Here is a 14,906-nt window from a genome sequence, read left to right on the forward strand (position 1 = left end):
ATTGTTTTATATCAGTTTTTGTTTAGGTTTTTATTAGTTTTTTATTTTTATGATGATTTCTTTAATATGCGTTATTATTTCATTTGTTTATAATTTTTTAGAATGTATTTTGATAATGTAGTGTTTGAAAATTCAAACTGTTTATTGTTTGTTTTTTATGTGATTTTGAATCTTATAAACTGTTTGATACTGTTTGATTCCGTTTGATTCCGTTTTTCTAGCTTGTTTCATATATTAGTTTGTTGATTTTATGTTTTCTTGTTATTTTTTATGTTCTATATTTGCATGATATATAATTGATTTTGTCTTTTAATTGTTTTTATCTATTTTTTTTATTAATTTGATTTTGATTTTTTCCAGATTTAGAACAATGGTGAAAACTAGGTCTGATGATGATATCAATAAGAGTTTAACTCAGATTATTAGACAAATGAAGAAGCCTCAAACTCCTATTTATAAACATGTTTTAAAAACAAAAGAGAAAGTTATGAAATCTCCTACAAAAAAAGGTTGGAGTAGTGAAGAAAGTTGCTGCTAAAAAGAAATCTAGAAAGGTTTCTCCAGCATCTGACAAAGAATCAGATTTTGAGATTGACAAAAATGTCCGCACTAGAAGACCGAATAGAAGACATTTATTTAGTCATAAAAATGTGCCTTCTACTAATGTTAAGGTAACTCTATTTTTCTATTATGTTATTTTGTTACATTTTGTTGTTATATTATGATTTATTATTTAGATTAAACTGAATTGGGTTTTTTGATCAACTATAAATGTTATTAAACTGATTGCCACCATTTTATACTGTATTTGCCAATATTTTAAACTGCATTTGATACTGCTTGAAACTATATTTGAAATTGTTTTATACTTTGAAACTGCATTTTCCATTGTTGTAATTAACTTATCTTTTTATATTCAGAATCTAGACTTTGTGGTCCACCCTGATAATCACTTTCTTGAGAAGGTTAATGTTCCATATGCATTTCAAGTTTGTGCAAATATCAGGAGGATTCTTTCGAAAGATCAGTTTGAGAAGTTTAAGAGTAGCTGCTTTGGTGTGTTTTTTTTGACTTTGATGCTCTCTTATTCAACATCAGTTGCTACACTCTTTATTTTTAAGGGAGGTATATTTTTCAGATGATAAAGAGATGTGGTTTAATATTTGTGGTACTAAAGTGAGGTTCAGTATGTATGAGTTTATTGCTTTGACTGGTATGCGCTGTTTTGGAGATGAAAGTGAATTTGCTGATTTTAGCTACTTTAGTACTTTTTACGAAAAATATTTTAAAGATGATAAGGTCTGTAGAAGTCTTATTGAGAAAAAGTTTTTGTCTAGTTGTTGGGGAAATGACAATGATGATGCTGTCAAATTTGCCAAGATTTATTTGATACAGTGTTTGCTTTTGTCTACTCATTCTGAAACAATAGTTGAATTGAAGCTTATACATTTGATTGATTGTGAGAGATTCGATGAATTTCCTTGCGGCAATTATGTTTTTGAAAAGACAGTTAGTTCGATTAAGCATAAGCCAATTTGTGTGAATTCTGATGATTATCAAAAGGACGGCTATTACTATAGATTGAGTGGTTTTCCGTATATCATTCAGAGCTGGTTTTATGAGTGCTTGCAGCGTATTCCTAATTTTCTTGTTAGGCAATCCAAACCTGATTCGTCTCCTCGTATGTTACGTTGGAAACCAAATGATGTGTCAAATTTGAAGGACTTGGACTACAAACTTTTCAAAGATAGCTTGATAAAGGTAATTATTTATATTTTATATGTTGTAATTTTTAATATCTGTAATTTTTGTATATATTTTAAGTTCAGAAATAGATTATTCAAACATTTGCAAAGAGTTGCAAACCGTTGCAAAGAGTTGCAAACTGTTTAAGTAACAGTTTGAAAGTATTTCATTTTTGAAAGTATTAAACAGTTTCTACCAATTGTATTTTTTTTATTTTATTAGGTTAATTTGAAGAAAATGCAAGTTTCTGAAGAGGAATTATTGGGTTTTGATTTTGGTGGATTACTTCCTCAGGAATGTGACATTGAGAAAGGTTTGAATGATTTAGCTGCTGCGGAGAATGCTGTTGGTGAGGACGATGTGGTTGCTGATGTTCTTGTTCATGCTAATGCTACATCTTTTGTGCATTCAATTTGTTTAAAGTTTTTCAAGGATATAAAAACTGAAATTGTTCGGGACTTGAAGATGTATGTTGACCGAAAATTTGAAGGTCTAAAGAAAGATATTACATCTCTTGAGAAAAGAGTTGATTTGATTGAAAATATAAAGTTTCAAAGTGAGGATGATGAGAAGACTGAGACTGATGAAAATGCTGAAAGTAATGATGAAACAGAGTATGTGTTTGGAAAGGTATATTTTATACTTATTTTCCTATACTTCTTTCAGTTTTGTTATGTAAAAATTTTATTTTATTGATTTGTAATACATTTTTTTATTGTTTAAATACTATTGTGAATGAGGATGAGAAGCTTTTTGACGATGGTGCTGCTGAGATGAGCATTGATAAGGTATGCATTATAAAACCTTATGTAAACTTTTATATTCTGTTTGATACTTTAATAGTTACTGTTTTAAACTTAAATATCTATTTTGTTTTTGCATATAAAAGGAGAATGATCAAACTAATCAAGTTGAATCTTCTGTTATCAATAATAAAATTGATATGAATGTTCGTAAGTCTGCTGAGAAAGAAACAGGAGTAGTTGCAGATAAAATAATTAAGAAGGTATAAATTTACAAACTCTTTTCGTACCTTATGATATTATGTATTAAACTGTTTTAATATGCATTTTTATATATATAAAAGGAAAATGATCAACTTGAACAAGTTGTTTCTGATAATGCTGATGCTTCTAATAAGCAAATTGATATGAATGATCCAAAGTTTGCTGAGAAAAAAACCCGATGTAGTTGCTGAAATTAGAGTTGAGAAGGTATAAATTTATTTTCTGTTTTAATACCTTTTGATATTGTGTATTACACTGTTTTAATCTTTTTGATTTTATATATAAAAGAAGAATGATCAAGTTGTTGCTGATCTTTGTGATGCTGTTGGTGCTGATATTGTTGATGCTGGTAAACCTCTTCCGGCTGCATCGTCCTTTTTGTAGAATCTTGATGGAAAATACCTTGACGCTGCTATAAGTAAAGCTGAATTAAATAAATATGTTGATACAACGACATTTATTCTTAAAGAAGTAGGTTTTTCTACTTTTTTTATTTAAAAACAGAATAATTATGATTTTAATTGTTTCTTTTTGAAATTTTACAAGCTCCAAAGCCAAAATGAAAGAGGAAAGCTAATCCTTCTACTGTTTTAAAGGACCCGCTCACTAATTTTAACACACCTCAAAAAATCAAGGATATTGGCAATTTGTTTAAAGATCATTGTCCATTAGTTCTTGAGAATGTGAGAGAAAAGCCAAATTATGAATGGGAAGTGGAGTTTTATAAATGGGTGGAAACTGACATTAATGATTTATCCATTAAGACATTAAAGGAAAAAAAAGGTAATTTAATTTCTTTATTTTATTTTCTACTTAATTTGATTAATTATTTTATTATTTTGACAACACTAAAATATATAAATTGAAATTGAGAAAGTTGGTTCCAAGCATTAGACTTGGTGGTTAATGCATTTCAAAGAAGGATTTTTTTTACAAGTTGTCTGAAAGTGGTGCTTATTTGGAGTCAGATGTAAATTTCAGTTTAATTTTTATGTTTACTTTTACTTAATTTGTGTAGGTATGTTCTTTTTAAAGTTTATTAACAGTTTTTTAATGTTAGCAACTGTTATCATCTATTATATATTATATTAGAAACTGTTATATAACATATTAAAAACTATTATAAACTGTTGTTTTGGGTGTCAATGTTCTAGTCATTTTCAATATGATTTCTTCACTTTTTTACAACATATTGATATTCTCTTTGGGTATTTAAGAAAGAAATGTTCAATATTAAAGAATGGCTATATTGCGCTTGACATTTCCTTTGACGCTTTTGTACAAGGAACTCATAGATCCATTTTGGAGGGAAAAAGAAAAGAGGAATGGGCATATCATGACACAATGTTTAACATCATGCTAGGACAAGAAGGAAATTATCCAATTTCTTGGGGCGAAGTGAAGAATATTATTTTTGCTGTTCATTTAAAAGTTGATGGAAACTCCCAAGATCATTTTGTTCTAACTAGATTGAACTTGGATCAGCGCTCGTTTTATGTCTATAATTCTATGTCTAGTGAGTTTTACAACAAAATGGCTTTGACAGTAGTGCGCGGTTATGCAAGAGTGTTGCCTTTCTTCTTCGAAGAAGTTTGTTTTTATAATCGCAACGATATAAATTTCACTGCGAAACCTTATGTTGATAAGGGACATACTGATCCTTTTAGAGTTGCCCTTGTTCAGAATCTGCCTAAACAAAGTAAAGGGTATGTTTTTTTTAACTGTTTTTATTTGAATTATTTAACACTTTTCTTTAAGTTTTCTTATTTCTCTTTTTTTCTTTTTATTAGTGATTGTGGAGTTTTCATTATCTCTTTTGCTGAATACCTTATCGAAGGCAGAGATATTTTCGCCGATGCTGAGAAGTTTGGCAGTATTGATATGTTTCGGAGAAGATATGCGACAAATTTGTACATGTATGGGATGTGGAAGAATTTGAGTGGTTATGAATCTGGTTAGGAAATAGTAGAACATTATGACAATCTGTCTAGGAAATGTTGTTTTTTTGTCTTTTTGAAATGATTATTTTATGTTTTATGACAATATGTAAGTAGTATTGTAATATTCCGTAAAATTTTAAATTATTTTTTTTATAAATTTCCGGTAGTTTTCTAGTCGTTTCCGGTTTTGCGGTTTGATTTGTGACTAGTTAGAGTTTGGGGATTCTCGGTTTGGTTTGTGGTTCAACCAAAAGGGTTGAACCACACTTTTGAATCAGGTTTCAAAAGAGATTTGATTCAAAAGAAAGGTCTCGTACGAGACCAACAGGTCTCGTACAAGACCCACGTTTTTTGTCCTGGTCTCGTACGAGACCAGGCATTCTCGAACGAGAACCAAGCCAATTTGGCTGGTCTCGTTCGAGACTTGTTTTACCGAGGGAGGGGGCAACTTCGTCTTTCGTTTCTAACCTAATCGACCTACTTAAATACCAAAATTTCAACCCTAATTCATTCTCCATGCTACACACAAACTCTAGCCTCCATCATCTTGCTAATTCTCTAAGAAATTGCTGCTCATTATCGCTCTCAAAGTTTCGAGAAAAATCATTGGTAAGTTTGTTATTAATTTCAGTTTTGGCTTTGAACGACATTCCGTATTTTTGATCGTTCTCTCTCGTTGTTCGATCGAAATCAATTCCGCTTCGTCTCAGGGATTCTAGACTCAATTCACTACGATTCCCCAGCTTGATTTCGCAAAACGGTACGCAATCGACCTCGTTTCAATCGCCGTACGGTTTTCGTTTTAAGCTTGTATAACCTATTTTCATGTGGGATTCATTACTGCCGAAACCATTCTCTTCCTTTAGCTTTGAATTTGTTATTCTTATTGATATTAGATCTTAATTGGATGTGCTAATGATTCATAATTGAATTGTTTGAGTTATTGTGCCGTGGTATTAAATCGCCGTTTGGTTTATGGATCTTTGTTCACTGTCGTGTTGTTTATTCTTCATGTTGCTTTCGGTTCTTCACTTTGCTTTAGGGATAGGATGTGGGTTGATTTATGTTTAAGCTATGATTAATACCTATTTCATGCTTCTATGGTAAATTTGGATTATTGAATTTGGTTGTTAACATTCTGCAACTTGAGGAATAGGGCTTGGCGTGGATGATTCTTTTTCAAAAGAAAAGAGATGGCTAATTAGCCAGTTTAGTCACTAAATTATTTTGGTTTAATCAAACGAATCCTTTTAGTTAACTACCTACTGAATTTGTTTTTAACTTTGGTATTTCGTTGAATTAGAATTAAGTGAATTGTAAACGATAAATATTTTACAACCTAAGTTTTATAATTACTCGGGTAATTATATTTACTTTCGAATATCAGAGTGGCTAAATTATAATTTAACTCTTGAACATTTTTAACTTATTTGATTAAGTGTTGGTTGTAATTTTATATTTCATTTTGAATTATAATAACTATATTTAATTTCGAATATTAATTTGGCATGAAATTGGCTAAATTACAATTTAGTCCTTGGGTATTTATATAACTTATTTAAGTAAGTTTTTGATTTGTAATCTTATATTTTGTTTTAATTATAAACAAAAGTAATTAAATTGATTTCAGATATCAAATTGGATAAAGTACAGTTTAGTCCCTAATTTGGTTAAAGTACAGTTTAGTCCCTAAACTTTTATAAACTTAAAATGGTTAAGTTTTGGTTGTAAATTGGGTTACTTGAAATTGAAGTTATCGAGTTCTGCTTTTAAAATGGATTATTATTTTATCGAATTATTTTATAAATATAAACTCGGGTTTATATTTAGTAAAAGTTTTGAGTCGGGTTAGACTTGGGTCATCCGACAAGTGAGGTTAGCTTGGTAGTTATTGGTAACTCGGCTAACCCACTATTTGGAAATTAATTATTATTTAAAGATTTTTAAATAATATTTGTAAATTAGATTTTAAAGCGAGAACTCAATAGACTAGTATTAATTGGGCATTTCTACCTATTGGGTATTTTGTGTTGTTTTGGATTGTTTTATTCCGACGTGTTATTTGTGCTAGTCATATGTGAAGTGTTAGTACTCTCTAGAGTTAGGGTCTGTTTATAATAATTATTTTATTTATCTAGTCCCGTCTACTGTTCGTGCTTCAGAGGCGAACCAGGATTAGTTGCTCGCCGGTTATCACGTGGATTAGCAAGCAGTGAGTTTGTACTTATTATTTACCGCTTTATTAAGTAAATTGTTATTATAATATTAAATATATATATTGTAGGTATATTGCGAACTGTTTTTATATTATGACTCTTAGTTGGAACATGCTACCTAATGGGTATCATTAGGACTGCGTGCGCACGGGTAATGATATGGGTAAGGTATTTATGGAAATGTGATAACTCGGTGTGAGCATAGCTCTTGGGACCAAATAGAGTAACTCGGTGTAGCACAGCTCTCGGGACTCTGGATATGGTATAAGTGTGGTCAGTGGTAACTCGGTGTAGCTCAGCTCTCGGGACCAGATGTTAGCAATTTTACCCGCTAACTTGTAGTAACTCGACAAGTCGAGTATCGATCCCACAGAGATAAGAGGTTTACGGTGAACGAATGCGGATTTTGATTTTCAATTCGGAAAGCAACAAGCAATAGGATTTCGATTAAAGTATCAATTTAAAACTAATAATTCAACTAACACCAAACTTGCAATTACTACTAAATTTGACAACTAATTCAACAATTAATAAAGACTAGAAACGATTTATGATAAACGGGAATTCAAATGTTGTAAAAGGTTTGGAGGTTGAAACTCCGCTTAGGTCATGCAATCAATGGTTTCAGGTCTATGGCTTCAAAACGTGAACGAGCGTTCCTAAAGCATAACTCCCGCTCTCTCGAGCCTCAAAGATCTACAAAACCACAAACAAGCCAATCAACCAAGCCTAATCCACTCTTGTGGCACCAAACATGATTAATAAGCCAATTAGTGATTAACAATCCACTCTAAGGTTTCCTAATCTCTAACCCACTCTAATGGTGCTATCAATTGGGATCCTAACCAATCTATCCAATTAATTAACCTTCTCTCAAAGTGTTAACCAACCTAGATTCATGCTTTAGGTAGCTAAACTAAAACAAGCATTAAGAATATCAATTAGAACAATCAACTACAAGCCCAAAACCCTAAATCCCAATTCATGCATTTATAAGCTTCATCTCAACCCCCAAACATGGGGGATTTAGCTACTCATAATAGAAATAACAACCATACTAATTAAATGAATAATAAACATTATTAAGTAAGAATTAATTACATTTGTAGATCTAGAAAGCAAGAACATGAAATGGGTAATAAAAATCTTCAACAATAAAACTTCAAGTAATATTAAAAAGCTTCAAAATATCCAACAATGGAGGAAACTCCAAAATCCCAAGATGATTGCTATAGCTAAAAGAAGTAACTAGGAGAATAATCAAAAACTTCTAAAACTTGTCTCTATCCTAAAATAAGATAAAATGCTATTTATATGGGTTACAAAAGAGGTAAACAAAGGACACCCACTAAAGGATTGTTGGGCCTAAAATGGAATTGAGCCTTGAGTCTTGTCTTGTCTCGAAATTCAAATTCTGAGCTTCTTTTTAAAGGGTTCGATCGAGCCATCCACTTCAGAGTGAGGGCTCGATCGAGCCTTGTGCCTTGAAGAATTTTCTGGACAGGTTTGTTCATAGGGCTCGATCGAGCGCTTCTTTTAATTCCCCAAATCTCGCTCGTTTCTTCGCTTTTCGACTCGCTCCTTTTCCGATACTTGAATTCTTCCTTCTTTAAGCCCGAAACACTTCACATTACTCCGTTTTACCTGAAACGCTAATACACATTATAAACACACAAATATGGGGAAAAAGCGTATCAACGTATAATAAAAGTATGCAAAAAAGACTCCTAATCATAGGTGTAAAATCCACCTATCAAACCTCCTCACACTTACTCTTTGGTTGTCCCCAAGCAAGAAATGAATCTCACTATCAATACACCATTAACAACTTTGGTGACTATGAACAAATGTCAACGACCGAAATCCCAATCAATGAAGACACAAATGCAATCATCTAGCATTATCAACCAAAAGCGGTGCAAACAAATGATGAATGCAATTATAATGACATAGTCCAATAATATTGAGAATACTATCGATATGGCATCATGTCAAGCAATCTCGAAGTTACAATCATCTACGGGACATGCACACATTGGTCCAAAAAGAAACGGCAAATCATGGCATATTGTTTATAGGCATCAAGAAAAAGCAATTAAATCTCACAAGATGTCGCTCCAACACATAAGACACAAGTGTTTCAGGTATACAATAAAGCTCAAAATACATGCAAATTCACCATAAGCTTGCTCTTAGTCCCGAACTCCACTACTTAGTTCGGTATTCAACAACTATCATATGGACTTGTGTAAGGGTTGTAACTTGGCTAGGGGTTAGGGGTAGGTACATTTGGATAATTGGCTAAAACTTGACTTGAACAACTAACTTACAATGCACTTTCGACCTAACTCGGAATTTTCCACACTTGTGAACTTTCTTCTTTTTCTTTTTATGCCTTTATTCGTAATAAATCAAATTTATTTTTTTTCTTTATTCTTTCTTTCTTTTACTTTTCTTTTTCTTAAGGCAAATTTTCTCTTAGAGCACTTGTTCACTTTTCTTTGTAATCATCAAGCTAGCGTCTCATTCTTCAACTTAAGTTATTCAAGTCAAATTTGGGTGTTTTAAGAGTTAAAATGTTGAAGGTTAAATGTGAGTAATTTGTGTATGTCAAGGAAAGGTTTAGGCTCAAATGGTGAAATCTAAGGGTGAAGGGTAAGCTTTTAAAGTGGTCTTATTCAAAAATGTAGTCCTAATGCCATACTCATTTAGCTATTGACACTCAACTAGGGGTGTCAAAATGGGTTGGCGGGTCGTGTTCGTGTCGTGTCGACCCACTCTGGTGACACGATTAGGGTCAACACGAACACGACCCATTTAACTAATTGTGTCAAAATTCCCAACCCTAACACGACACGAATTTTAAATGAGTGACACGACACGACACGATTAACATGTTAAAATAAATGGGTAACACGATTAACACAATTACACGGCTAACACGACACGACTAACACGACCCACTTAACATTTAAGAATTTTTTAAATCATATAAATATAATTTTAGCCTCGAATTTATCAATTAATTTCAAACTCTAAAATTTTAATATAATTTTTTTATTTTTATATTAATATAATTAATTTAGTAATTTTATTATATATTTTTTTATTATTATAACTATTTTATTTTTATGTTATTATAAATAATAAAATTTATAAACGGGTTAGGTGGGTTAGATGGGTTCGCGAGTCAACCCGTGACACGGCCCATTTATTTCGTGTCATAAATGGGTTGACACGTTTTCGACACGAACCCGCTAAGCCTCAACCCGGATTTGCCAAACTTACGGGTTAGACGAATCGTGTTATCGTGTCATGACCCATTTTGACACCCCTACACTCAACCATATAGTCTCGAACGGACACCAAGCAAGTTCTAGGAATTTAGCATGCAAACGAAACTCACCAAAAACAATTAGGCTCAACAAACACTCAAATAAAAGTAGTGTCATGCCAAATACTTAACTCCTATGAATACATGCCAATCATGCCCAAAATTTCAAAATGGCACAATTTTTACAATTTAAAGCACATATCATGCATCCGCATTAAGTAACTACGAAAATGTCAAAATCACAACAACCAACTAATTGAATTCACCCTAATCTCATTGAAGCATGTCATACAAATTGCATTTCATTAGGCAAGCATCAACATTTGATTGATTAAACTAGAAAACACATTTGATGACTTCATTGATCGAGAAATAACATCGGTTGATAAATTTTCAAAAGTACACCAAGGCCACTAATCATGCTTACAACAATCCAAAGCCAAAGATTTCGTGCTTAAGGTGACTCAAAACAACCCAAAATAGCTAGCACAAACACTAAAACATACTTAAAATAAAACAAAGCATAAAACAAAGCAAACAACATAAAAACAAGATACAATTTCACAACCAACCCTCCTCACACTATTTCTAGCTTAGTCCCGAAGCATGAAATAGATAAAAATAAAGCGTGAAATTGAATGAGAAAGAGTTGGAGAAATTAAATCTTGTTAATCGAATGTCGGGGGTTCCGGAGATGGTGTAGGTGATGGGTAGCGTGGCCCGCCTTGGGTGTTGAGATAATCCCTCAATTTCTCCTCTTGCCTTCTTTGCCTAGCCCGAAGGTATTTCATCATATACCGTTGCTCCTTCATGAATTGGCGTTGCTCCGCCTCAAAGTCACTCGGGGCTTGTTGGTGACTAGCTTGGGCCCCTTGAACTTCGGTTTCGGGCCAATTTTCCCATTCCGCACCTTGCTCACCTCCTTGAGCGCTAGTCTCCGCTACACCCTTGTCTCTCCTTCGCACTTGCTCTTCTTGAGGCCTTTGCCTTGGTGCCTCAACTTCTTGCTCTTGCTCGGCGTCCCCTTCTTCATTACTTGGTGATGGAGGTCGGGCACCATGTCGGCTCACATAGGCGGCTCTTCGATAGTAAGGCACAATTGCCCCTTTCTTGACATATGAAGATGCCCGCAAGTGCTCCATGTTGAGCATTTTCGGCTTTTTCCACTTGAATTGATCCATGTCCAACGTCTCTCGCTTTGCAAGCATAGTGACAAACCACCCAAATCCTATCTTCTTTGTGCTTAGCTCTGAAATTTCACCAATGTTGCGCATGAGCCTATAGGCCGTATTGACTCGGTATGCTTCCACCTCCGGGTGTAACATGGCGTTGAAAGCCAAAAGATCCTCCTTAGCCAACTTGCTATATTCATTTCGACCACAAAAGGTGTGACCGAACCATTTGAGTACTACTACATGCGCGGTATCCATTACTTCATTGGTCTTCGAGGTGTTGGAGTTGTAGTGTTCTAACCCGGATAATTCCTTCCATATGGCGTGTTCATCAAAACCAACCCCCGGAATGCATTTCAAACCTTCATTAGCCATTTTAAAATCCCACGTCAAATCATCCATATCAAAGCTAGCCTCATCGCCATTCAATCTAAATTCAAAATTGGTGAGCGATTCCCCACTTGTTTTCAAAGTTGTGAAGAACTCATAAGTTAGAGCTTCACAATAGTCATGGGGGAGTTCTGCCAATTCGAGCAAGTCTAAATGCCCGAGAAGTTTCTTCACCTTATCTTCAATTCCCAATCGCTTCATGGTTTCCCAATCGATTTGAAATGGCTTGGTGATACCTCTTGCCTTGAGTTTCTCATAGAGCAATCCTTCCTATTGGGAGTGGATTTGAAAAGGCGCCTTAAAACGTCTTGTGAGAGAGGCCGGAGTGTTAACTCCTACTTATTTTGCTCCAAAGGCGGTAGTTTTCCGGCGAGAACAGATGGTGGTGGTGCGTGTAGCTTGTTCTCGAGGTGGTTGATCTTGAGCGGCCTTGGATGATTGGCCGGATTTCCCCATTAGTAGAGTAAGGAAAAAGGGTGTTTGAAAGTGTGGTTAGAGTGGAGTTTCGCCGGAAAATGGTGGTGGTAAGGTGCTGGCCGAATTTTTGGAGAAGAGAAGGAAAGCTATGGAGTTTTCTAAATAAGGTAAAAAGAATGAGGAAGAAGATGAATGAATGTGGACATTTATGGTAAAAATGAGGGGGAAACACCTTTGATTTTGAATTTTGAATGTGGAGGTTTAAGATGTTGCCACCTCATCAATCCATGTGAAGTGTGTTTTCTTTTAATGGTTTAGGATCATGCCACATCATCAATCTAAGACCTCCATCCTTGATCCAATCAAATTAAAACAATTCAAACCCTTCTTTAATTGAAAGGCTCGATCGAGCTCTCTTGAAAATGTGAGGCTCGATCGAGCCGTGCCATGGGAAAAATCCCTGCTCCTATTTACTAAGGGGGCTCGATCGAGCCCTTCACTTAAGAAGGGGGGCTCGATCGAGCCCTTAGTGTAAAAGGGGGCATAATTGTTTTCCTCTTTGCTTGATTCGTACACACCAAAAACGAAACATACCCGACATTAAATCAAACATAAAAACTAAAAACTAAAACATAAAAACACGAAATCAAAAGCTAAAAACATAAGATTAAAGGTAGGAAATCGAACCTCTCGGGAATGCCTCTCGAGCGCGCTTGTTTAAAGTCGAAAGCTCGACTATCTCACGGTGAACTCAAGTAGGAGTGGTGAAAGAAACTTCATCTTCCACACAATTGGTCAATGGCCCAAGATATGGTTTGCATCGATGTCCATTGACCTTGAGGGTCTCACCTTTGGAATTCCCAAATTCCACTGCACCGTAATTTTCCACGTTCCAGATTTTGAACGAGCCACTCCAACGGGACTTATGCTTTCCCGGAAACAACCTCAAACGAGAGTTATAGAGAAGGACAAATGAACCAACCTCTAGCACTTTGGGGGTAATATGGGCTTCATGTCATCGCTTCGTCTTTTCTTTGTAAAGCTTGGCGTTTTCATATGCCATGAATCGGAACTCATCCAACTCATTCAATTGAAGCAATCTCTTCTTCCCCGCCGTCTTGAAATAAAAGTTCAACTTTTTAATAGCCCAATACGCTCTATGCTCGAGTTCTAAAGGAAGATGACATGCCTTCCCATAAACAATACGGAATGGTGACATACCGAGTGGAGTCTTGTAGGCCGTCCTATACGCCCACAATGCGTCATCCAACTTCAAGGACCAAGGACCAATCTTTTAGGGACCCATTTACCGTTTTCTCCAAAATTCTCTTCAACTCGCGGTTCGAGACTTCCACTTGACCACTAGTTTGGGGATAATACGGTGTAGCGACCCGGTGATGCACATTGTACTTCCTCATAAGAGCTTGAAATTGCCGGTTGCAAAAATGCGAGCCACCGTCACTAATGATCACCCTACGGGTCCCAAACCGATTCACTAACCGCTTGAGAAAACTCAACACCACTTTAGCATCGTTAGTAGGCAAATGCTCCGCTTCCACCCATTTTGAAACATAATCCACACATACCAAAATGTATTGGTTTTTGAATGACATCGGAAAAGGCCCCATGAAGTCTATTCCCCATACGTCAAATATCTCCACTTCTTGAACCGAGGTCAAAGGCATCTCGTCTCGCTTTGAAATGTTGCCCACACGTTGACACCGGTCACAATGGTCAACAAACTCTTTGGCATCGCGAAATAAAGTTGGCAAAAAGAACCCGCTCTCAAGCACTCTAGCGGCGGTTCTTGCCGACCCATAATGGCCGGTCTCATGACAAGAACTCAAAAATGGGCATCATTTCCCCTAAAGCTACACATCGTCTCAACATCCCATCCCCATATATTTTAAACAAAAAGGGTTCATCCCACAAGTACCTTTTAACATCGGATAAGAACTTCTTTCTTTGATGAGATGTTAAGTCCGGAGGCATGACTCCCAATGAGAGGTAATTTGCGAAGTCGGGATACCATGGTGTTTCTACTTCCCGAATCATCATGAGTGTTTCATCCGGAAAACACTCGCTAATCTCCTCACCAAAAGGAATCGGCTCCGGAATTTTAAATCTCGAAAGGTGGTCCGCCACAACATTCTTCGTACCTTTCTTATCTCGGATTTCTATGTCGAATTCTTGCATGAGAAGAATCTATCGAATGAGCCTTGGCTTCGCATCTTGCTTAGTGAAAAGATATCGTAAAGCGGCATGGTCGGTGTATATGATGCATTTCGACCCAAGCAAATATTGTCTAAACTTGTCGAGGGCAAAGACTACCGCCAACATCTCCTTCTCGGTAGTGGTATAGTTGAGTTGCGCTCCCGCCATAGTCCGACTAGCATAATAGATCACATTCACCCTCTTGTCCTTTCTTGCCCCAACACGCAACCCAATGCTTGATCACTAGCGTCACACATTAGCTCAAATGGCAAACTCCAATCCGGAGATGAGATAATAGGAGCGGTCACAAGCGCCTCCTTAAGCTTCTCAAAAGCACTTTGGCATTCCTTTGTGAATTCAAACGACACATCCTTCACTAGCAAACTCGCCAAGGGCCTTGCAATGGATGAGAAGTCCTTTATGAACCGTCGGTAAAAGCCCGCATGGCCTAAAAATGCCCGAACACCCTT

At 35.5% G+C, this 14,906-nt stretch overlaps 1 protein-coding gene across 1 annotated transcript; it reads right to left on the minus strand.

Annotated features, from left to right (window-relative positions):
* Positions 1-13,237: 13,237 nt before the first annotated feature.
* Positions 13,238-14,418, minus strand: LOC126668794 (uncharacterized). The gene is made up of 3 exons (XM_050361971.1): positions 14,159-14,418; positions 13,578-14,028; positions 13,238-13,492 (listed from the first exon to the last, which is right to left on the minus strand). The coding sequence occupies exons 1-3, from the start codon at positions 14,416-14,418 to the stop codon at positions 13,238-13,240; spliced, it is 966 nt and encodes a 321-aa protein (XP_050217928.1).
* Between the last annotated feature and the right edge of the window lie 488 nt (positions 14,419-14,906).

The sequence above is a fragment of the Mercurialis annua genome, linkage group LG2 (assembly GCF_937616625.2).
Source record: "Mercurialis annua linkage group LG2, ddMerAnnu1.2, whole genome shotgun sequence".
In the NCBI taxonomy this organism is placed as follows: Eukaryota; Viridiplantae; Streptophyta; class Magnoliopsida; order Malpighiales; family Euphorbiaceae; genus Mercurialis; species Mercurialis annua.